Consider the following 23,809-nt stretch of genomic DNA (forward strand, 5'->3'; position numbering starts at 1 on the left):
AACGAATTAAATTAAAGCCTTCTCCGTTTCCGGAAGAAAAAGATATTTGACGCGAGGAAGTAACTTCTTTAAGTTACGTCTTGCTACCCTTAATATTCCAGCTTTCTCTATACCCAAACCCACCACGTTACCCCAAAAATCCAATCTCTATTGTTCACTTCTCTTGATTCACGAAACGATCGTGTGAAACGAGAAAATTTCGAGGTCCGCTCAATTTTCAAAAATACCCCACAAACTACATATATACTCTAATTTCTTTTTTTTTTTTTTTTTTGTATTTTAGATCAAAGTCTTATTTCCAAAAAAAAAAAAAAAGAAAAACGAAATTTTCTATCATTAATATCCTGGATTAAAAAAATTACTCGAATCATCGATCTCGAAAATAATCTGCTAGCCGTTTCAATCAATCATCGCGTTGATTCCTCAAAATTTCTCAAGAACCCGTCCAATCGAAGTTCCAAGAAAGAAAATGCGATCCCTGAAAATTCGATACCGATTCGATTCGTGCACAAGTGGTTCTGAATGAGCTGACCCTCCCCCCTCGCCAAATTATGTACTCTCATATATGGGTCGAGTTGGTGTACGCTCTTCTGAAGCGTCATTCACCTTTGATCGAAATGGCGGAAACACTGTTGCCAGAGAAGATCCTCCAACCGTACGCCATGAAAATCACCGTGTCGTTGAGAAACACGGTTCTTCCCTCTCTAATCCGCGAATTACAATCTCCGTTGAACCGTAGTCCACGCCGTCGTTCGCTATTTCATCGCGATTTTATCGTTTCTCCCTTCTTGGCCGCGCGATTCATAGACGTTGATACTGGTCCCATTCGAGCCGATGCAATGGATTTAAGCGATCGTTGCAAGAAAACTGGCGCGTTCCATTCTTACTAGAAGAAGGAGGAGGAGGAGGCTGTAACGTTGAGAGCGTGATGGCCGTTTATGGGGTCCGATATAATGTGTATATATATATATATATATATATATACATCGGTGCATCGAGAAGCACTTTAGCACCGATCGCGATATCCCTCGCCAAAGATGACGTCGCGGTCGTCGATTCGAGGAGGAGGAGGGTTGTAATTCGCGGCCACGTTCGAATGCAAATTGGCTCGAGGTGACATTCTTCTTCCCAGGTGCTCGATAAGAGGTCGTCGATCGATAATTGGTTGGAGTTGACCGGTCGAGAAGAGAGGATTCGAAGGTTGAGTAAATGGAGGATAGTCGTGGATTTTCCACGATGGAAACGTATCGTGGAATCATTTTTTCTTTCTTTCTTTCTTTTTTTCGAAAGAAATCTCGTTTGCGAGAGAAGCGAGTTTTGAAACTGAGGATGAAGGATGTTTGTCGAGTAGTGTTATCTTCTCTGTTTGCGGAGAAAACAGAGAGCTTAAGTTTCCGGTTAATTGAACTTTTGTTGTTTCGTCCAAGTCCTTCAAGTTTTGATCGCCTTCTCATGGTTCGGAATTATATCTTGGAAATTAAATTACTGTTCGACTGTTCCTGACACGCAGCCCGGCTTCGCTTTATCCAAACTTTGGGGGAGGAAAGGGGGCAACTTTCGTGTCCATCCAGGACAGTTTTTGTAACGGAGATTTGCAGAAAAAAAAAAAAGACTAAGCGGAAATTCATTTTTGTATCTCCGAATTTCGCGCGGAAAAGTTCTCTGTGAAATTATATTCAAAACACGGTGACATTTAAAATAACTTGCCCGGCTAACGTAGATTTATACGAGGAAATAATTTTCCCATATTTTTATATTACGGTAGTTATGTAAAAATTTTTCTCTACGAGCATTGTCTTTTAATGAATTCGTTTAGAATGAAGTTTTCAATTGTCCATTTCGATTCAAGTGATTATAACTTGAATAAAATATAAAAGCGCGGTAGTGATTACCAATTACAGGCAATGATTATGGCACATTCCATACATTTCGTTTCCCATTATATTCCATGCTCGATAGAAATATCAAAATGGAAATCACGTGTTTTTCACTCTACATTCCAAAATTTTCTTTCGAGACGTTTTCGAAAAAAAAAAAAATGTAATCGAATATCTCGAATTCGATAATCGAGCGTTCGCTTTTCAACGCGAGAAATTAATAAGAATGCTGGAATAGTCGATGACGCATGTTGGAGATTCAATAGGATGATATTCTCCTTCCTCCTTCGAAGAAAACGTCTCGAGACCAACTTCCTTTTGAATAGAATACAAATCGCATATTTTACATTCCAAAAATTTCTCTCGAGACGACGCGTTACACGTTTTCGAAACGTGTACACAGTCGAATACATCTGGATTCTCGAGCTCGATAATAAGAATGCTCGAATGATCGATGACGAATGTTGGGGGATCGAGAGTACGTGATATCCTGTTTCCACCCTCGAAGAAAACGTCTCGAGATCAACCAACTTCCAACCTTTTGTAATAGAACAGGGTAGAGATAAGAATTAAATTGTTTCCGATAAGATAAGACGGTGGAGAAACTTAGCTGTCCGTGAGGCAATTCTGACGAAGCAAGCGATATGGAAACGAAATGAAGTTTAGTCATCGTAATATTATTTAGCCCTGGGCGTGTTTTTCTTTGTGCGTTTCTTGTGCACGCGACGTTTCCCTCCTTTTATCGTAGTTGAATTTATACGGGAAATGGAACCTCCCTCTCTCTATCTTCCCACCCTCTTTTTTTCATCTCACCGTGGATCGCTTCCGAGAAAATCGTTGAACGTTTTCGCTACGAGGCTCGAATCAACCGGGAGAAGGAATTTCCTCCGGAGATTCTGATAAGTAAAATCGCGTGCCAAGTGTCGCGTCACTTCGTAAATTTCCAAATATCTCACTGAAAGATAGGGAGAAGGAAAGAAAGAAAGGAAAAACAGAGATTTTGAATTAATTCGATGAATTCTCTTCACTTTTGATTAATATCAATTACGTGTCAAAAATAAAACGAGGGTTTAATCGTTTGTTCAGCCCCTTCTCTTCTTCGTTTCATTACAGGTTTTTATATTACAGGTTTAATTTAAAGAAATTGTTTAATCGGAGAAGCTTTCGAGCTTTCCTTTTATTCCTCACTCTTATGGAATAATAGCTATTAATCGTCGTAATACTTCAACCTCTCGTCCCTTTTATCGAGAAATAAGAGAGGTTGTAGAGTTGGCGCTTGTTCAATTATTACATACAATGCTAGACGAGCGTATCGCGGCGGGCGAAAGGCTGAAAGGAAAAAAAAGGAGCTGGGATAATTTCGAAATTTCAAACAACACCGTGTAACGCGCGCGTTTATATCATAATGAACGTGGAGAAAAGGGCGAAAGTGTAGGAAGGTGGAGGGGGGTACGTGTATCCGCTTGTTTGTGAACCGTTGGCAGCGATTTTTAAAGCGTCTCCTTTCTTCGACCGTATAAACGCGCCTCTCCCCTCTCAAAAGTGTCTAGCTAAATCCTTGTCAAACACGTTTCACCCTGTAATTCGGCTAAAAATGTGAGGATTATTCGTTAGATCTGGAAAAATTTCAAGTTTACTCGGCAAATACTGAGAGAGGGAGAGAGAGGAGAGGAGAAGGGGAGATGCTTTTCAGAGGTGAATTAAATTTAATAAAATTCTTTTTAACTTCGAATGAAAGAGTGCGCTAATTTTCGCGTCAAAGCTTCTCTCTTGTTCTATCATGTAAAATCATAGCAGGGAATTTTCTTTTCATATTTTTTCTTCTTCTTTTTTTTCTTTCTTTTTTTTTTCTTTTTTTTTTTTTTTTTTTACACCTTACACGACTTCTTCGCGCGAATCGTAACGCGTTATGTTCACGTGAACGTACGTTTGTAGTTTTGGCACGTGACATTCGGTGAAATGCAACCGTTTCGAATTGTTCCGTTTCGAGCTTCTTAGTCGATGCGGATAGAACGATTAAATTAAACATGGAGGAAGCTGCGTTCCTCTGTAACAAGATATCTTTGTAGAAGATAAAAAAAAAAAAAAATTGGAAAATACGACTTTCGTGACTTTCCTCGACAATTTTTATCGCCAGTCCAATTTCTATCTTCCGCGTAATGTATCTTAACACTCGTAAATTCTTTCCCTCCTTTATTTTACACTTTTTCACTCGCTTCTACGGAGACGAATTACACGTTGGGACGAATTACAGGAAGCGAGGGTCTTAATCTAATTTTTACATCATGCACACGTTTCTTCACTTCTTTCGAGTGTGTTCATTAGACATCCTTGGCTCGATTGCGTATCGGTTGTTACGATCCACAACTCGACGAATTATGCGATTATTCGCTTTCCCGTTTCTCTTCGTCGCATCTTTCGAGTTTTACTTGGTCTGTTTGAAAAGAAGCGAGCGTAGGATGTTAAACGGAACATCGATTCGTCGCAGCACTCGCCGAGAGGAAATTAGTTTCGTCCACGAGGTCGTTCGTTTCTGCCTTCATCGCGTTGCTTTATCGGCGGGGATCGCTCTAAGATAAAACACGTCCTCGCGTGACAATGGCCGCTTCGTTTGAGAAAGGACGCGTTATCGATCCGAGCCGTGGGCTCGTGACAAGGAGCCGTATCACGTCTCGAGCGACTCGACAAATCTGAACGTCTCGAACGTAAATCCCGTTTAATCGAGTCTTTCTCTCGTCAAATCGCGATTAAATCTCATACGAGACGTTCATTATTATTGCCATTCGAAACATTCTTTCTCGTTTTCTTTATTTATATATTATATACAAGAATCTTTTTCGTCAACTTTACTTAAAAAAAAAAAAGAAAATCTTTCGAAGAGTGGAGAATTTTCATTTTCGCTTGTGGATCAAATTTAGATATCCACCGTTCAAGGGAAGACATTTTCTTCCTCTCAAAGAAGCAAATTCGCTATTCGTTTCAGGATACGCAATAGTCGGTCGAGCAAGGAAGATTAAAAGGATAATTTGATACTCGTCGCGAAGAGATTAAAGACGCACAGTTCTCGAGACTGTCTCTGGCATCCCTTTCCAACTACATTGAAATGAATATCGTAGCGGATATCGTTCAATTGCTCGAATTAGCATAAGTCCCTGTCTCGTGGAGGATAAATAAGAAGGATTGCCTCGCATCGGCCGTGACGAGAGCAAGTTGTCTCTCTCTTTCTTTGCCTGGTGATCGATTCGAAAGTGGTGTACAGGCAGGTTTTTCAACGCGAATAGGTCTTAGACGCGGGAATTGGATGGAGCCGGTTATTGTGAACGGCACAAAATGGGGAATTGAATTTATTCCGTGGTTAGTGTATTTATTCGAGCGTGCGGAAAGATATCGCGTTCTCGGTTGCCTCGGACGCGTTCAAGGTGTAATTTTTCCTACGAGAACTCATTCTCGATATCGATGTTGACTATCGTGTGTGCATCGTGGGGCCGATTTCGCCGCATTACTGAAAATCGAGAACACGTTTTTCACGGTAATAGGCGCGGAACGCGATCGTTTAATCCCCGAACGATGATATTTCTCTGACGTGAGGGGAAAATTGGATCGAGGGAGCTGGATCCCCTCGTCGATCGAGCAATCGTAAATCTTTCTCGATGTTTGATTTATTTATAAATGTTTCTCGTCGGGATTGCACGCGTTATTTTACTCGAATAAAATAGAGAATGAAATTTTTATATTTTTCAATAACGGATAATTTTTAGATTCGTTTAATAATAATTGCTTTCGCGTTGCTTTCTCTTACGCGTGCGTTGAATTTGCATGTTGTGGAATGTAACGAATACACTTTTCGCGTGTTACACTTTAAACGTTACGACATAAATTAAACGAATTTGATAAAATACATGGGGCTGAAATTTTGAACACGTGATCAAAGGGAATATAAAGTAACATTGGATTAAAAATTATGAGATATATAGAATAAATTTCTTTTAACCAACGTATTTTAAACGGGTTACGGAATAAATTAAACGAATCTATTGAAACGCATCGTAGCGAAATTTTGAACGCGTGATCAAAGGAAATAGAATATAAAATAGCATTATCCACATACAATATATATATATACATACATATATTCTATCGAATAAGAAATTATGAGACGTAACAAATTTTTTTTTCTCCCATTTAATTTCTCCTATTTTTAAGAATTCGACGAGTACGAAATTTCACAAAGGGAATAATACACGTTAAAAGTGGCGATCTAGAAAGAAAATTCTATTCTTTCATTCGAATTAAATCGAATCTTTTCGCCGCGATATTAATTACGCGGCGTATTAAATCTGAAACGATCTAATCGTCGCTGCTAATTGCTATTATTTAATCAGAATTTACTCGTCGACCGGACGGGTAAACGGCCGAGGGGAATGGGTGGCGTTGGCGAAACTTTACGGCGATAGCCGGAAGTCCTCGGTTAGCAACGAGGCAACTCTCCCCCTCCATTCTCTTCCTCCCTCGTGCCGCGTGTTACAAAATTATCGCGGTTTTACGTGTAAATTTCCATAAACCGCATCGCGCATATACGTTCCGAGGGTATGGCGGATGCTGCGGCGGTGCACGGAGTCACACCTGTGTCGGTGGACCCAGTTTGCATTTTCCACGGCTGTCTCTTGTGTCGAGCGAAAACTCATGGGGAGACGGGATATCGTATTCATTGTTCCTGCAGCAACGTTTGTTTCCCCAGGAATAGTAATTGGTCGTTAATCAGCTTGAAACATTTTCGTTTCGATAATTTATTAAGCTAATGTCGATTGCGAGCCATCGTGTTTCATGCTGAAGATCGATTCTTTTTTCAACTTTTCCTCTAATTATTCTCGAAAATCCATTGTTTCGTGAGAGAAGGGAAAGAGTGCTGCTATGGGTACGTTTTTCTCGACATCTTACACAAATGATGGGCCTCACGTTTCATTTCTCGTGAACTTTCTCTCAATCCTGATCTCGTTCGTTCTCGATCATACGTGATCACACGTATCCACGCTGATTTTGAACTAATTACTCTTGTGGAGAATCTTGTTTGTTGAAAAGAAATTGGGACGAGTGAAGACACGCGAGGGGAAAGAGTGGAGAGAAGCGATAAGAGCGATCAGCCGTTTCACGTCGATGCACGATTGTTCCGAGGCAACGACAAGTTCGAGTTTTTAAACGCGCGATACGCGTGCATTCGATCGAGATCGGGATACGCGAGTTTTCCAATCGAGCTACCGATCGAGACTCAATAGGGTAGAAGCTATAAATGTCTGGAACGGCCGCTCATTCACCCTTCCATTCCCTCCTCTCTTTCTTCTCTCGTCTCCCTTCCCCCTCCCTCCTCTCTCTATCACGTGAAATGAACTACCCTATTAACCGCGCTATACCCATTGGCCAGGGAATGATGATGTTTTCGTGGTCGTATCGTTCGCTATTACGGATATTTAAAGGATTTTAAGGAAGGTAGACGCCGCAAAATATCGCTCGTTCGATAAAATTTCCGAAGAAATTTACTCCGGAACGAGTTTAAATCTTTCGAAGGAATCTCGAAGTCGATCGACCTTAATCGTATTTCGCAAGTAAACCGTCCATCGATCGATCCCTGTTGTCACACAATTTTTTTTCTTTTTTCTTATAATGAAATTTTGACCAAGTCCAAAAGATTTTTTTTCTCTTTCTCGATTCAACGGAATGAAGGGTACGAATCACGGTGCGTTGAATAAAAATTAGAGAGTGCTCTGGTTTAAGGATGGTTTAAGGGGGACAAGAAGGAAGTAGAGTGGAGGGATCCACGACAAGACAAAAATCCTAAGGATAACGGAGGTAAGGTGGAGTAGGTGAGCGCGCACACAAAGACGGCCTAATCTTGAATAAGGAAGAAGAGTGGTCCGTTGGTTGGGTGGGAAACCAGGTGGAATTGCGAGTTTCAGAGCCGGCGGACATAGCGAAACACTCAAATGGATACGGACGGAGAGAAGCCTCCCGAGGATAAAGGCGTATATCGTTTCCTGGGCAGGAAGGATTGTATCTTTTCCAGTCCCTTCCCCGCTCGAATAATACCGGAAGTAATAATTTCGCCCTCGGTTTCACCCACGATTTTATTCCATTCACGAACTTTCTCATACTTCGACCGGATCACATATTACAGAATTACTATTTGACGCGATCAAGTTTATACATACATTCGAGACGAACGTGACGCGGATATCAGCGGGAGATGACGATTTATCGCCTCTTCTTGGCAATGTGTTGAAATTATCCTCACGATTATCCATCTTGTTACCTTTGTTTATTTTTCTTTTATTCCCTTATCCCTCAGTTCTGAAAAGGAATTCAATTGAAAATTGAATTATGTTTATCAAGGAAAGATAACCGATCGATCTATTTAGCGTCCAATTGATAATTTATATTTTTCTTTTATTGGAAGTTAGACGATCCAGAATCACTCACCTGTAATTACCAACTCCGTGGTTGGTCGTTTAGAGGGAAACCCGAGGAGTTAGAAGCATTTGAACTGGAGTTTTGGTCGGGGAACAAAAGGGATGGTAGGTGTGTTTCTCAGGCTGCGCACAGCTTGCCAACTGGCTTTGATACATTAGCAAGCGATAATCCTATCAACTCGCAAAGCCAGGATGATACCAACTGGATCCAACCAGGAAATACGTGGTCTGGCTCCGAGCTATATCGTATTTCTTCCGCGGATATGTTGCAAAATGCATATATCAGGGTATCGCGTTCGTTTCGTTCCTCGGCGCGCACGGTGATCACGGTTGAAACGCGATTTTTCTTTATCTTCACCTCGTCTTCGAGATATGCGCGTGCCCTCTTCTCCGAAACAGTTCTCCCCCAAGTTCTCCAAGATACCCAAGTAAAAAGGAATATTTGAAGGAGCAAAGAAAGTTACTTGGAGAAAGTTTTCTTCCGTTTGTTCTTTCAATTCTTTTTTCTCTTCTTCTTCTTCTTCTTCTTCTTCTTCTTTTTCTTCCGAAGGACAAACGAACACCCTCCACACTTTGCATTCATTCGTATAAAAAGGAAAATATTCCGGAACAAGGGAAGAAGTTCTTTCCCCGTGAAAATGAAAATTCGTGTGTACATTTTCAATGAACCGTGCTCACTATTCTTTGAATAAAGTATTTGGAAAAATTATCATTCGAATTATACCGCTCGAAACGATCGGGTCGAAAGTTCGGTTTAAACGACAAAGTTGAAACAATTCGAATCTCTCTAAACGTTTCCATCCATCGTCCATCATTTCGAAAAGAGAAAAAATCCATCCATCGAACCTGGATATATACATTGTAATATTTCCGTGTAAATATAGGTATCGTGCACTCGAGTTTCGCATTCCATCTATCCCTTTCTCGACAACGGACAATCACGGGATAACATAAACGCGAAACTCGTCCCTTTTTCGATTAATACACGAAGCCGATACGTATGGATACCCATGTGCGTGTTTTTCGCACAGTGTACACAGATTCGCGAATTTCGCCCCGGGTTCCGTCCAATGAAATTCCATCTAGAATTTCAATACGTCGGGCTCAACTTTGAAAACGCCTCGAGCGTTGTCCGCTATTACTTTGAGGATTCGACTTTCTCTCTCTTTATACTCCTCTTTGCCCCCTCGGAAGCTGAGTTTGCCGACCGATTATAGAGAGGATGATACGTAAGCACCACGGGGAGACCTTGATCGATCCTTTTGTGGAAATAAAATCTGACCCCTGGCAGGGGACGTCCTCCTTTCAACTGGCCTCCCCTCGAATAAATGATCGAAACGGGTAATAACGGCGTTTGACGATTGTTGCGTGATCCCTCTCGTGATTCCTCGGCTAGCGTTCGTTTCGAGCGCGTTTCCATCCGTTTCTTCGCTTTTTATTCTTCACAAGTTCGAGGGAGTAATAACTTTTCACGTTAATTTTGATCGAAGGGAAAGGATTATTAATTCTGATCGCGTTGAGAGAAGTTGCATTTGCTGATGGAATTTATGTTTTCAGGTATTTAAGAGATGTGTTGTTCTTTGATTCAAGAACTTGAAAATAATGGAAGATATAACGATACGAAATGGAACATTTTCCAATGTATTTCGACGTATTTACAAGCAAGGAAAACTCGAGAAAAATGCTCGATTAGCTTAGGAAATAGAAGGATGCATTCATCTTAACAATTTCTCCTCTTCTTCCAACGTATCTCTATTCTATTTAAAATCACAGGAGGGAAAATTCGAGGAATGTTTATACCGTTTGAAAAAAAATCCAATGGATCCGTCAATTTGGACGTAGTAACTTGGTCGACGAAGATGATGAAACTGGTTTATCATTAATGACGGATTACCGTGGCGCTTTCCTTCTCTTTTTTCGATCTTTGAAAGCCGATCTTAATAATTAATCGAGACGATGGGAAAGAGAGGCCGTTGACAAAATCTTGCAAGATTAACGCGCGTAACGAACCGGAAAATTGAAAGGGAGGGGCGGGAATATCGAGTCGAAGCGAATATCGGACGGAATCGAAGGAAAGGAAAGGAGAGGAACGAATCCAATTATAAAATATTATCTGTCACGACTAATTACGAGTGATTGGCATTCGATAATCTGCTTTCTCGTGCACTGCCGGCAATGTAATGAAACGTATTAAACATGTTGCGCATTAACGTGATTACCTTGCTACCTCGTTAATTAACGCTGCCTCGATTTCCATTCGGAGGAGTGTTCTTTCCAGGTGTCGAGAAAATAAAACCAGGTGTCGGAAGGGAAAAGGTTGAAGAATCGAATTCGTGATTTTGCGATTGCATCACCAACGATCGTAAATACCAATTTTTCATTTTGAGGGGATATTTTTTATGCTATTTTTTTTATTCGCCTGAACGCAAACTGAACTGTTTGCGCTCGAGTATAATTTTTTTTTTTTTTTACCGTTGTACAAATTTTTGAAAACAATTTCTGTTTTAATTCCAGGCCGAGCTAAATTTTATTAAAGAGTATGAAAACATTTTCCAAAATCTGCGAATCGTAATGCACAAATGGATTATTCGAAAAATATTCTTTGTAAAAAATTAAACGCTCGGAATATCAACACTTGATCCGGAATAATTTTATCGAATTATTTACTAAATGTTTAATTTATTTGTTTAAAAGAATCAACATTGAAGATGGGGGGCGAAAAGATCGATAAAAATATGGCGGAGAGAGAATAATCCGGAATGATGATTCGTTTGCCATTACGATCCCGCAATGGGAAACGGAATATAGGGGAGAAAGTTTGTACGAGAGAAGTTTCGTGAATTTGGGTGATTAATCGATAATGGCGGTCGAGCGATAGTTACGTTACGCGTTTCTGCGGTCCAGATCTTTGCGGTTCGGTATCGTACGATCCTGAATGATCCTCTTTATTTTACTACTCGACTGCAGCGCGATATAACCTTTTTAGGAGCTGAAACTGCATTTTTGCGAATAGCTACTATCTGAAATTTCATTCTTTCGAATGGTAAAATTTCAAGCAGTTTCATCGATTTCAAATATTCTCCCCACCCTTCCCTATATTACTTGCTAAAAGATTATTTTGAACTAGAACGGTTTGGTTTATCGTGTACGTTTTCCAAATTATTCGAATCTCTGATAAAAGTTCACATTCATTTAATATTCACAATAATACGAATTTCAAAATATTCAGAACTTTCGTATTCAATGGTTATTTCTTTCATTATCGCCAAACGAAAAATTTAATCAATATTTCTCGTAACCCAATATATCTATTTTTCCAAATAAATTGGCGAAGTAAAATCCTGGCCGCGCCCTTCACCCACGCCCCTATAATCCGTAAACCCTTCGAAAAATCGGAAAAATTTTTCCCGAACCCGAACCAATTTCCGAAAATCGGAGTAATCCAGTGCAAACGGAGAGTGCAAATAACTGGAAATAGAGCGCGAGTGTACATAACAGGAGGGGGGCCGTTGTTTGATTTCAGTGTGCCACTTGCTGCGAAGCGGGGTGGCGGCGATTTTTGGGCCGCAGAGCGCGCACACCGCCTCCCACGTGCAAAGCATCTGCGACACCATGGAGATTCCGCATCTGGAGACACGTTGGGACTACCGGCTCAGACGGCAGAGCTGTCTCGTCAACCTCTATCCGCACCCCACCACCCTCTCCAAGGTACGTACACGGAATAATAGCCTCATCAGGCCGCCTCACAGAGGCGCATTCTCCAGAAATCTCTCTTGCCCCTCCCCTTTCTCACGGCTCGTCGAATTATCACGCGATGCGATGCGAGAGAAACGACGTTCGAGTTTTGACTTTCTTTCGAGTCTTTTAACGAGATCGTTTTGTTCGATCTGTTTGTTTGTAAATTTTAGAAATTTTGGAAATCGGGATTGTCGGGAAGTTTTTAAAGAGGGAAGAAAGAATTTTTGAGAACGGATGGCAGTCTCGTAGTTACGTGTTGATGCAAATGCGAGTTGAGAGGAAGTTGGAACAAAAGAAGAAGTTTCCAAATTTCTCTTAATAAACGGAAAGTTTGGAACGGAAAGTTGGCGAAAGCGACGCCGTGCTCTCGACTTAACGAGACTTTCGTCTCGTCCGCGTACGAAATCTTGGAAACCCCCTCGGCTAAATTTCCCACTCGCAAATATTCCCGCGACGCGCTGTTTTTCCCCTTGATTTCATCGCTGTTCCATTATTGTCTCTCTTCCATCTCTCTCGAACCATCTCGCCAAGGATTTTCCTCTTCCCGTTCCAGTCTTTCCAGTCATCGAATATTCCAACTTCGAAGCTTTATTTTCTCGGCGGGTGTAAGAGGTTGTCGAAGATATTATAGGGGAAAGTTGTAACTTGAACGTGGATGGAAACATTTCCACGAAAACAAGCAACGTGCGCGACGTTAAGACTTTGGAAATCGGTTTATGGACGGGACGTGACTTCATCTTTGCTTTCCACCTACCAGTTGTCTTGAAAGAAAAGTTTCTTATCGGAAAATCTAACTTCTAATTAGGATTCAAAGATTTTTCTCGCTCGTCGATCGACGAGTTATAAATTATTATCAAGATGCTAAGTCGAAAAGTTTTTCGTTTCCGATCATTGATTCCTTTTCTTCAATTACAATTTCGGGCAAAAAGCGAAAAGCGCCTTGCGCAATCCTTCTCTTTTCTTCCTTACTATTGCGTGTACCTTGTTCCGTGTAAACTTTCCAACCATCGAGCGTAATCTTATTCGTTCCACGCAAAGTTGTATTTGAAAGAAAAATTTTGAGCCGCGCAATAAGTAAGGGAGAAGAAGTACTTTTAACTTCGAGAAAGCGCATCTCGCTCTTTATGATCCGAGTTACAACCATGCTATCCGAGTTAAGCTTCGCAGATCCTTTCTCCTCTTACTCTTCCTGATATATACAAATACAACCCTCTTCTGTGTCAAACCATCGCACGAATTACGATACGAATAACTAGAATATTATCACACCAGAACCAGTTCTCTCTTTTTTTTTTTTTCTTCCTCCTTCAACATCCATAGAATATTTTCGCTCCAATTCGATCTCTTTATGAGCAACTGATATTTCAATCGACTCTCGTATCATTGTTTTAAGTTCGAAAAGCCGAGGTTCGTTTCAACGAGAACAAGTGGAACGCAAACAGAATTAATACGATGGCTTGAATACGGTGATCGTTTTAATGTAAACGATACGATAGAAAGGACGTTCTCTCTCTCTGTTATTTCTCTTTTTTTTCTTTTCTCTCTCTATAGTTATGCATTTTCTACCGCTAGTCGAAACCAGAAATACACCCGCTCGCGGATATAAATCTCCAGGCGAAACACGGGGAAGTTGAACATTGACATTGCTTTACCGTGAAAACCGAAAACAGGATGTTTTAAATTTTGAAACATGGGTTAAAACGAATATTCAGTGGGACAAAGAGGGGGGAATAACGAGAGCTTAATGTTAACCGTTGCGGTAACGACGGTTCGTTTCGATCGTGATTGTTGAAATTAACGCGATATTTCGACAAAAATATATCCTGTCTCGTAGAGAAATATTTATTCCCTTTTGCCACTACTTTTTCATCCACCCATTTATTCTCGCGTTTGTATGTAACGTTCTATGCGATCACGTTCCTGCTCATTGTTGCCTATTTTTCCTCCCCTCAAGATAGAATATGTAATCAAAGGCATTGAATCGTTTCGAACAAGAAAAATTGATGTTGCCGCGTATTTCAACTTTCCCTGATTTCCCTGATTCCCTTCCAAGTTTAAACTTGGGGGAATAACGTTGTTGCGAAGGCGAAGTCCAAGTAGATGTGTACGTGAAACTTTTTGATGAATGAGTACAATGTAAACGATCGTAAACGGGGGTGTTTGGAAAGAGCAGTGAATAAAATTGAAATCCAATACTTTTTAAATCAAATGCGGAAATAAAGATTAAAATTAATTACAGAAATTTGAAAATTAGGAATTGAAAGTATTTTGAACGATCAAAAAAAAAAAAAAAAAGGAAAAAGAATGGGTTACTTTTCCTTTTATATATATATTGTCTTGGATAAACTCGTTTCGAGAGGATGATTACGCGAAAATATAGAGGAAAAGGCCGAACGGCACGGTATTGTTCCACGGTCAATCAAGTTTCCCATCCGACAACGACTTTGTACGACAAAGTGCTCGCGGAAAGGGAAAAATTTCTAATCTGCCACGCGCCTCGATTTTCGATAGTGGAGCGTGAACCAATAAATGATGATTTCCGGTTGCGTGGTCCGACTTTGAAGAACGTCGATCAAAGAGAGCAATGTCACGGCACAAAGAGCGCACAAATTACTGCGTTACAGTAAGAATTTCAATTATGAAATACAGGCTGAACGCATCGCGCGACGAAATTGAATTCTGGCCGTGCGTTTAGACGTCAACGTGAACACGCGTGGGCGGGCAACGACACCGCGAATTCTTTGAATGCCCGGACGACGAAACGGTAAGAAATATTTTGACTCGATCCCTTTTCCTGAATTTTTCAATTTTCAGTCTCGAACACGGCCAAATTTATTCGAGCGAGTATTCGTGCGAGACTCGAGATATTTATGCGTTATATTCCGAGCATTGTCGGACGGAGGAGCCATTTTGCATTCCCTTTCCGACGAGTACTTCCGTTATTCGTCGCACGCGAATGTTTCATTGACCCTTTTGATACTTTTCTATTTTTTTGCGAACAGTAGTGCGCACTGAAAAAACTCTCGTGCGACGATCATTCTTGTATTTACGATTAGAAAAAGAATTCTGAGAGGAAATGGTGGAAATACATGGAAAGAAATTGAGTTTGTAAAAGAAATGAATCCGAGAAATAATTAAAGCGCGAGTGAATCTTTCGAAATCTTTGGTCAGCGATGAATGAATTCCAATCAAAAAAAAAAAAAATCTGCGACGTATGATCTTTTTTTAAATATTTTTCTACACTTTAAACGGACTTACGTATTCCAAATATCAATTCCAAACGAAACTCGACACGGTTCGATCAATCGAGGATTAAAATTTCCAAGATTAAAAGTTCCAGAAACGTAACGTCGATGGATTTAATTCCCCGAGTTACTGACTTCTCGACTATTTATGAAAATCGCATCCGCCTTATAAGCGGGAGTCCTTCGTTTACGTTGGAAACACGGCTCTCCCTTGACTCGAGAAAAGAAACAGGCTCGCGATGAAAAACGAGTAACCAGGAATGAAATAAGAGAGAAAGAGAGAGTTTATTCGTAGCCGGTCCTCGGCCAGATTTTTTTGCGTTTTTGGTCGGCGGGCTCGCAAGTTTGCAAGAGAGAAGTGGCTGTTCCGTAGGATGCTGACGGTGTTTTCAACCAAGGTGATTCCTTTGACCGTGTTTTCTCAGTCGATGCTCCCCTTCCGGAGCTTGCAACAGAAATATAAAATTCAACGGGAAAAGGGGAAAGTAGCTGCCGTGATTACGCGGAGGATGTTGAGGCTCGATTCTCTCGGCCGAGAAACATCCCTCCCTTTCGACCGTCGAAATGTTTTTCACTCGGAGTGGAACCACTTGGGAGAAATCGAAATGATCGAAGGGTAACGCGATATTCTGTGGAGTGAAGACGTTGAAAGAGAACCGCTACCCACTTCTTTAATTCCGAAAGAACCTCGGCTCTTTCAGCCGTAATTCCAATCACTTTTTTTTTTTTTTTTTTTTTTTTTCACCTTAAGACGTTGGACCGTGATGGAGGAGAAGTAGTTGGGGGTTTCGAGTCGAGTTGGAAAAGCGCTACTACGCCACGGTTGATGGAAAGTGGAATAGTAAAGAAGTTCTTGCGCTCATTTGACGGGATATTTGCGAACGGAATTGAGAACGGTAATGCGGTTTAAAGGGGGAACTATGATGTTCTCGATGAAAGTTAATCTTAGAAGAGGGGCATTCTCTTTTCGAGATAGATAAAAAGATAATGCACCACGGGGGACCACAATTTGCATTCGACGACAGACGGTTTCAAACGACGAATCGCTTGTTTGTCGCTCTCTCTCTCTCACTCACTCTCTTCTCACTCTTCCGGGAAACCTTTCTGAAGTTTGAAACCTCTTTGCGAGTGATTTTCGCTTTCGTTGTTTCGTGGTAGCGGATAAGGATTTAGGAAACAAACGGGCTTGATTGAAATTTCTTCGAAAACAAGATCAAATTGTATGAAATCCTTGGCAATACAATACGAACACCTTTTATTTTCCTCACTTTGCGTCAGTTTTCGTTTTCATTCGCAATATCACGAGTTCATTTTAACTTTCGATATTACTCGAATTTCTATATTAGAGTACGATGTGTGAATCTGAATGCTTGAGATTATTTAATGCGTGGAAAAGAAGGAAGAATTTGAGAATTGGAGAAGATCAAAAACTGTAAAAGAAAGAGAGAGAGAGAGAGAGAATTCCCATTAAAAAGGCGTATATGGAAAGTCAGGAAATAAAGAACAAAGAGCGAGAATTTCGCAAAAAAGGATATTAAGACTTAAAAAGTTTTAAGTGAGAATTCGCCGAATATGGTGCTATTATGAATTTCATAGAGAGAGAGAGAGAGAATCGAGAGAGACTTGGAGAAACTTTTACGCGAGAAATTTCGCAAATCGGATAGACCACGCTACTTTGCATAATTCGTTACGATTTCCACGTTATAATCTGCTTAAAAAATATTTTTAATCTAATTGAAGAAATTGTTGATAAACGCTGTAGACAGAATGTATCGCTCGAATGAGAGGAACGCTTCCTTTTCTTTTTCTTCTGAACACATCTGCATACATTTTTGCCCGAGAAACCATGCTGCACCGTTCGATTAATTTCCAAATATCGAATCAAACTCGATATATTCCTAATACTTTCAATCGTAGGCAACATCTTGCGTATAATCCAGATCCACGAAACGTGAGATACATCGTTTTGCACGCTTCTCGACAAGAAACCGGCGGGGATTATGAACGGCCACCGTTAAGATATTATCCTGGCTGGCCTCGTCTTAAAATCTTGGCCGCCACTGTTTGCCGCGGGCAAAGCTATTTGCGTTTCGGACATGCGGCTTATTAGACTTCCTCTTCCGCCGTAATACCGGTCGAGTGGCCATCCTCCACAATCAGTTTTCGATCGAGGAAAACAGGGCAAAAGACTTGTTCGATCAAGAAAGTCCCTTTGACACGATCGACTACGCCTATCGTCCAGTATTACACTCGAGCGCACTTCGCAGCCGTGTTTACAGAGGCAAAGAGCGGCGGCATATAGTGTTTGCGCCACTCGTGGCTCACATGCAGATTCAACCGAGAACCGGGCGGGTGCGCTAACGAACCGTTTTAAATTCTAAGACCGAAATTTCATCTCCACGGGAATTTCCATCGTCTCGACATCGTCTCGACACCGTTCTGACCTTCCGCTCTGCTACGAATTCTACGCGATCTTGGCGATATCGCGAATGCTGTGTGCGCGGAATAATTAATAATGGGAAAATAGTTGGGATAGAGTGGAAAAAATCGTCTCGCCATTTTTGCGTCCCGCTAATTTCCATTCGTGGACTCTCCATTTGTAGAGATTATCCTCTAGAGATTCGAGAAAGGAAAAATAAAGGAGGCGTGAAATTTACCTTAGAAATTGGATTTCGAATCGGAAAATCGCGGACGAAAGTTCCAGAAACGAAACGTTCCAGACGAATTTGTTCGAAAAACGTTGGAAAGGAAGGATGGCGGAAATCTTCTTACGACCATAAACGTTACGATAATATCTCATTGTCCGACGACGACAATCGGCCCACCACTTCGACGATATACACCACTCTAATGAACCACGAGAGGAATTGGCGGGTAGCCGGTGCCAATGATTTAACGATGCCCTCCTTCTGCCCGATAATGGACCGTCTCCTCTCCCCTTGGATACCGGCGATCGTTCGAATCAGCCGGCACGTTGCCGTTCAAATTGAATTTGTACCGTTTCGTAGTCGAGCCTTTGCTCGTTACGAGGTTCACATCCTCGTACACATCCGCAGCGGTGGTGTACGTGGCGGCGTCCCACCGATAAGCACTTTCAGCTCGATTCGGTTACTTGTACGCGGTGGAAAAGGTGGTTGCTACTCGACAGAGGGTACATCGTGTCCTTCGCTTCCTTTTCTTCCTTTCAACTCTCTTTTTCTCCGCTATATTGTAGCCCTTCCCATTCCACCCTCGTTGTCGTCCTCGTCGTCGTTCTCGCCTCCAAAAGCCCTCCTCCTTCTTTCTTTCGCTCCTTCGTGAAAAGGAGATACGTGCACAGGGCTGTTCTCGTTTATTTTCGAAAGTAGTTACTAATCAACGGCATTGAACACGAGCCACGTAGCAACCGTGGCCTCGATTGAAACCCGATTGGCCCCGGCTATCCCCCAGAAAATGTTTGCGAGCTAGTCATTTATCGTGGCTTATTCGCCCATCATTTCGACCGCTTTCCTTCTTTCTTTCTTTCTTTCTTTCTTGATCGTTTCTCGCGACGATTTTTATTATCCTCGTTTATTATTAATAAATAAATTATTCTAACGTATTATATATGTTTTATATAACGCATAATTAACTTTCGTTCGTTATTAACGTTACGTCGCAGCATTACGTTGAGTAGAATCATAAAAATTGTAGTAGAACGTTGTAAATCTTTCAATTTTTTTTTTTTTTTTTATGGTGGACAGGAATTGCCTTTTTCAGCTGCGAAGTATAGGGTAGTAGTTTGTACGCTATGTTTCTTGCGCGCCGTATTTCTTCTGTTCATTGTCACATTAGCATGTTTTTTTCGAAACATCAGCGTGATTTATGATTTTCTTGCGATCCTTTGTCTACATTGTCGCTCCCTTAAAGGAATTCGATGAATTCTGAACGTGCCATTTTCGACGAAAATAAAGATTTAAATTCCGTCACAATATTCGCGACTTAATCGAATTAAATCGAGAAGATTAATTTTAATCGAAGCGCGAACTCGAACGATAAATTAATAAACAATAATAAAATATCGCGAACGTCGTAAAATATTTTTTAAAAACGTAGGAAATTTTCGTCGCTCGATTTGCAAATGGAAAAAGTTGGAGGGAATATTTGTAACTACATCGAAAGTCAAATAACCGTTGATAAATGCTGCTCGCTATTTAAAGTTGCTATTAGCCGGGGAGAGAAGAGGCCGGCATTAAAAACTTCTTTATCGGTTAGATAACTTGCTCCCTCGAAGGAAAAGTTCATAAATCGTCTGGAAATGTTTCGTTCCGTGAATAATAAACGGGGCAAGGTTTTCGGCCAGGCAAAATGTTGAAGCACACGCGTTTATTTTCATCCTGGCTGTCGCGAAATAAACGTATTCTTCGTAAATAGGATTACTTTGGAATAAGACGCGGAGCTTGTGCTGCTGCCGCCTTCCACTTGGATCGCGAACGAAATGGTTAAAAAAGAAGGCGTATTTTCACATGTTCGGAATTAACATCGCAGCTCCGTCCAACTTTCTCCTCGGGACGTAAATTATTCTACATCTTCCTTATCTAGAATTTCTGTAGACGCGGGTTACAACTGTCTTGTTAGCTAGGGTAAACTTCTCTATTGCAGAAATGATATTTTGTATATCGTTTTCAGTTCATTCATCGCGCAATCGTTACGATTATTGAATAAAAACGAATGTTTTAATGGTTAAACGGATTGTGGGGTAAGAAACGAGTTATGCGACGCAGTGGAAACGTTTATGGTTCAGGCATCAACACGATTAGATTAGATATTAACTCGACCAGCGAAAATTTAATAGTTGAATAAAGTTACTCATATAATTTATCGTTCACAAACAACCGATATGAAAAGAAGAATACTAGATGAACTATAATAACTACGAGTAAATGTTGTTCAAGCATTTTATAATAAGTAATTACCTAACTTTATTAAAGATAACTCTATTCGAAATTTTTAACAAGTTAGAAATTGATTTTATTAAAATTAACCATCGTCATATTCTTCCAAGTTATTCAAATCCTATTCATTAATAAAAAAAAAGAGGATATATATTTCCATCGAATAAAATTCTTCTATCGATTTTATCACGCGATACAATTTTCCAAAAACCTGTTTGGATGGAATAGAGATGCTGGATAAGTGTTATCATTGCTAAACTCACGCTTCTATCCGTATAGGCGCAAGAATCCGTACGACGCGATACCGTAAAACGATTTTACTCCACCCCGGCGGGTGGATAACTTTATCGTAAAGGGGGATGGATTCAACCCCTAAATAGACCGCGCAAAATGCGGGCGAAAGAGAGTCGCGATCAAAACATCGAAGCCGTATCGTCAGATGTCGGGGGATAATCTCGCGTATACGTTAAACTATCCTCGCCACCTGTCTCGCGGCTTTTCGCATTCCTCTCGATTCCTCGAAAGCGCAGCTGCCTTTCCCACGCTCGCGCCTCGAACGCGGCATTTTCTAACTGCCGCGTAACAGGCCGATGCATTATTTACGATCCCTTTGAATCGAAGAGTCGGGATTGTGCTGGGAATTAAAAAAGAGAAAGAGAAAGAAGAAGCCCATTCTTCCCTCGATTTCCAAGTTCGCTCAGTGGGATGAGCGAAAGAGATGAAATAAAACGAGGTAGTATTAGCTCTTAGCGGGTTACTTAAATTGAATAACTCGAGAGGATTTAAGTCGTTCTCGCAAGAAAATACCGAAATTAAATTCCACTCCACGTCGACACGAATATTTCAAAGAATTCGGGTAGAGTCTCCTCGATGGTGGATGGAGTGTAAATTCGTGACACGGTTCGGTGGAAAGAAAAGATGGAGGATAGAGAGAGAGAGACGGCAACGAGGGAGATGCGATTTTTCCCGCGGTGGCATTATCGGGATTCGAATAAAAGGGCATTACTCGGAGGGCATTGTTTCAGAATACGACTTTTGCATCTGATGGCCGTAAAGGATTTGATTTACGCCGAATAACTTCTGAACGGTCCCCGTTCACCCGCACTTTAACCCGATAAATTTGAATTAACGCGATAAACTCCGCGAGCCGTGAACCTTCCCTTCCTGCGAACGGAAGGCTTCTTTTTCTTGAAAAATAAATTATCCGAGTATAACGCGATATAAATTCACGCTCTCTTTTCACGCTGTCATCGAGCGGCCGCTTCGTTTTCCAACGGCTCCTCTGCAAAAGTTGCGGGGGGGAAGAATGAACGGTGTTTTCGTGTTCCTCTTTTTTTTTTTTTTTTTTTTTTTTACGATACTGAAGGATACTGGAGGTTAAAAGATTACCGCCACCGAACTTACTCTCCACTCCAGCTTTCGCTGCTAGATTGCAAAAATGCCGGAAAGAAATTATTTCTATATGACTCTAGTATTTAATCTTTTTTTACGATTGTAAAGTTTACCTTGTTCAAAAAATAACGATAAATAGCAAACATTTTAAAAAATTGAGAGAATTGAAAATATTGAAGTAATGTAATTTGATCGATTATTCTCTCGTTTTCGAAACGAAATCGAGAAGGCGTGAAAAAAAAAAAAAAGAAAATGTCACAACGAGCAGAGATAGAGTCGTCAAGATTGTTGAACGGTTGAAAATTATAATCGAACCATCCACCAACTTGCTATTTCCGGAAACATTGGGAAACTGTGACACGTGTGCCCGCGTCCGGAAGGGACGATAAGGGCCTCGAACTTTCGCCAACGTTCTGTCTAACAGCTTCAACAGTCCGTGCAACTTTGTTTGTTCAGGAAACTTCGATTTAACCATACAATGGATAACGAATTTCGCTTTGACCGTGGCAAAACATATTAGGGAAGCATTTACTCGGTCGCAAACTGGCAGAAGAAATAACTTTCGATCCGATATATCACTGCTTCGCTACTCGACAAGATTCGATACTCGATCATTTAAAAAACGATTTCCAATGTTCTCTATTCTGTTATTCCAAGTTAAAAATTCATGGCATCGTTACGTTTCATCTTCCCCGCGTTTTTTATTTTTAAAAAATAAAAATTGGTAACGCTATTATGTTAATCTTCCTTCCATTTAGTTAAAAAATTAAATTTACATTAACGTCGTTACGTTAATCTTCCCTTCCCACTTTTTAATTCTCCATAACCGTAACAACAGACGAAATTTTTTAACCGCGTCTTCCATTCCATTGTAAAAGGATCCTTTTTTAAATCTATTTCCCTTCTCCTCTTGTTTCCACTTACCGCGTTGTATTAAAATTTTTCCCCCCTCCTGGCAAACGTTTTTATGCGCGTCGAATCTGGAGATTCTCGTATTCGGTCGTGGGAACGAAAAGTACGACCAGCTGTCGAAATACGAGTCTTTACGAGCGGCGTGTGATAAGCGCGTTAAAAAAGAGGATCGCACGCGTTAATCTTAATCCTGTAACGCGGCTTCGAAATGGTCCACGCTGCGCGCGCGTACGGCAATGAAAGTATAAACGTACGTCTTCTCGTTGAAATTCAAAGAATCGGGATGGAAATTGGGGCGGAGACAACTTTTTCATCTTCTTCTTGGTGACTTTCTTCCTATCGATGACGCGGCTCCACGCGTGCCAGATAAACGTTGAATTGTTAATCGTTTCTTTTTTTTTTTTTTTTTTTTTTTCATTTCGACGATAATTGTCGCTAATCTCTTGATTGAATTCGATAGAAATTTTCATCGAACGGAAGGTAATCTCTTGAAATTATTTTAAGATAAATTAAACTTTTTGTAGAATTCTTTTTCTCTTAACGAGTTTCCATGAAATATGCGTTTCCAATTTTTCCAGAGTAATATTTTAAAATTCGTGGAATTTTCCATATGAATTTCTTTTAGCTACCAATTTAATTTAAAAAGTTCGTGGAAGATTTTTATTAATCGTTTTAATAATCTGATTGGGCGAGAAATTTTTTAGTTTTATCCATAAACTCGCTCGTGGCGATATATTTTTCTCGGCCATTATATTTCTTCAAAAAGAAAATATCTTTTGTGATATATCTTTTCAAAGAACGACGCGTCGATACGAAATTTCTCATGAAACTCGAGAAAGAAATTGAATTTATTCTTGTTGAAAAATGAATAAAAAAAAAAAGAAATAAAAGCACAGGAAAATAACGAGGCTAACGATCATTTACAAATAAGAATAAGAACGACAACATCGAAGTCTCTAGAAAGATTTCTATTAATTAAATTATCACTGATTGCAAAATTCTTTCTGAACAAATTAAACAAATTTTCTTTCCAATTTCTTATTAATAAAAAATTTTAAATCTTAGTCGAGGAACATAGTGGATCGGCCAACTGATAATAAATTAGCCAACTAATCTCGTGAACGTTTAGTCAGGCTAAATGCATCATTCTCCAAGTACAAGTAGAATCAGAAATTGTCCTCTATGTGGGAGGCGACAGTCGAGGGATTCATAGGCCAAAGACGAAGTTGGGTTGGTGAATGAAAAGCAGAGGTTAGGGATGGAAACGTGCG

The 23,809-nt window shown here is 40.5% G+C and overlaps 1 protein-coding gene across 6 annotated transcripts in view; it reads left to right on the forward strand.

The window, feature by feature from the left end:
- Positions 1–23,809, forward strand: part of KaiR1D (Kainate-type ionotropic glutamate receptor subunit 1D) — a 221,236-nt gene that overhangs the window by 100,057 nt on the left and 97,370 nt on the right. For all 6 annotated transcript variants that reach the window (XR_015293274.1, XM_086911861.1, XM_086911862.1 and 3 more), the window contains exon 4: positions 11,862–12,046. Coding sequence is in view for 5 of the 6 variants with exons in the window: in XM_086911861.1 (XP_086767987.1) it covers positions 11,862–12,046 (185 nt within the window). In the remaining variant the exon portion in view is untranslated. The remainder of the gene's footprint in view (positions 1–11,861; positions 12,047–23,809) is intronic.

Source organism: Apis florea, unplaced genomic scaffold (assembly GCF_048593485.1).
Source record: "Apis florea isolate Af1SG1 unplaced genomic scaffold, ASM4859348v1 contig_3367_pilon, whole genome shotgun sequence".
Taxonomy (NCBI): domain Eukaryota; kingdom Metazoa; phylum Arthropoda; class Insecta; order Hymenoptera; family Apidae; genus Apis; species Apis florea.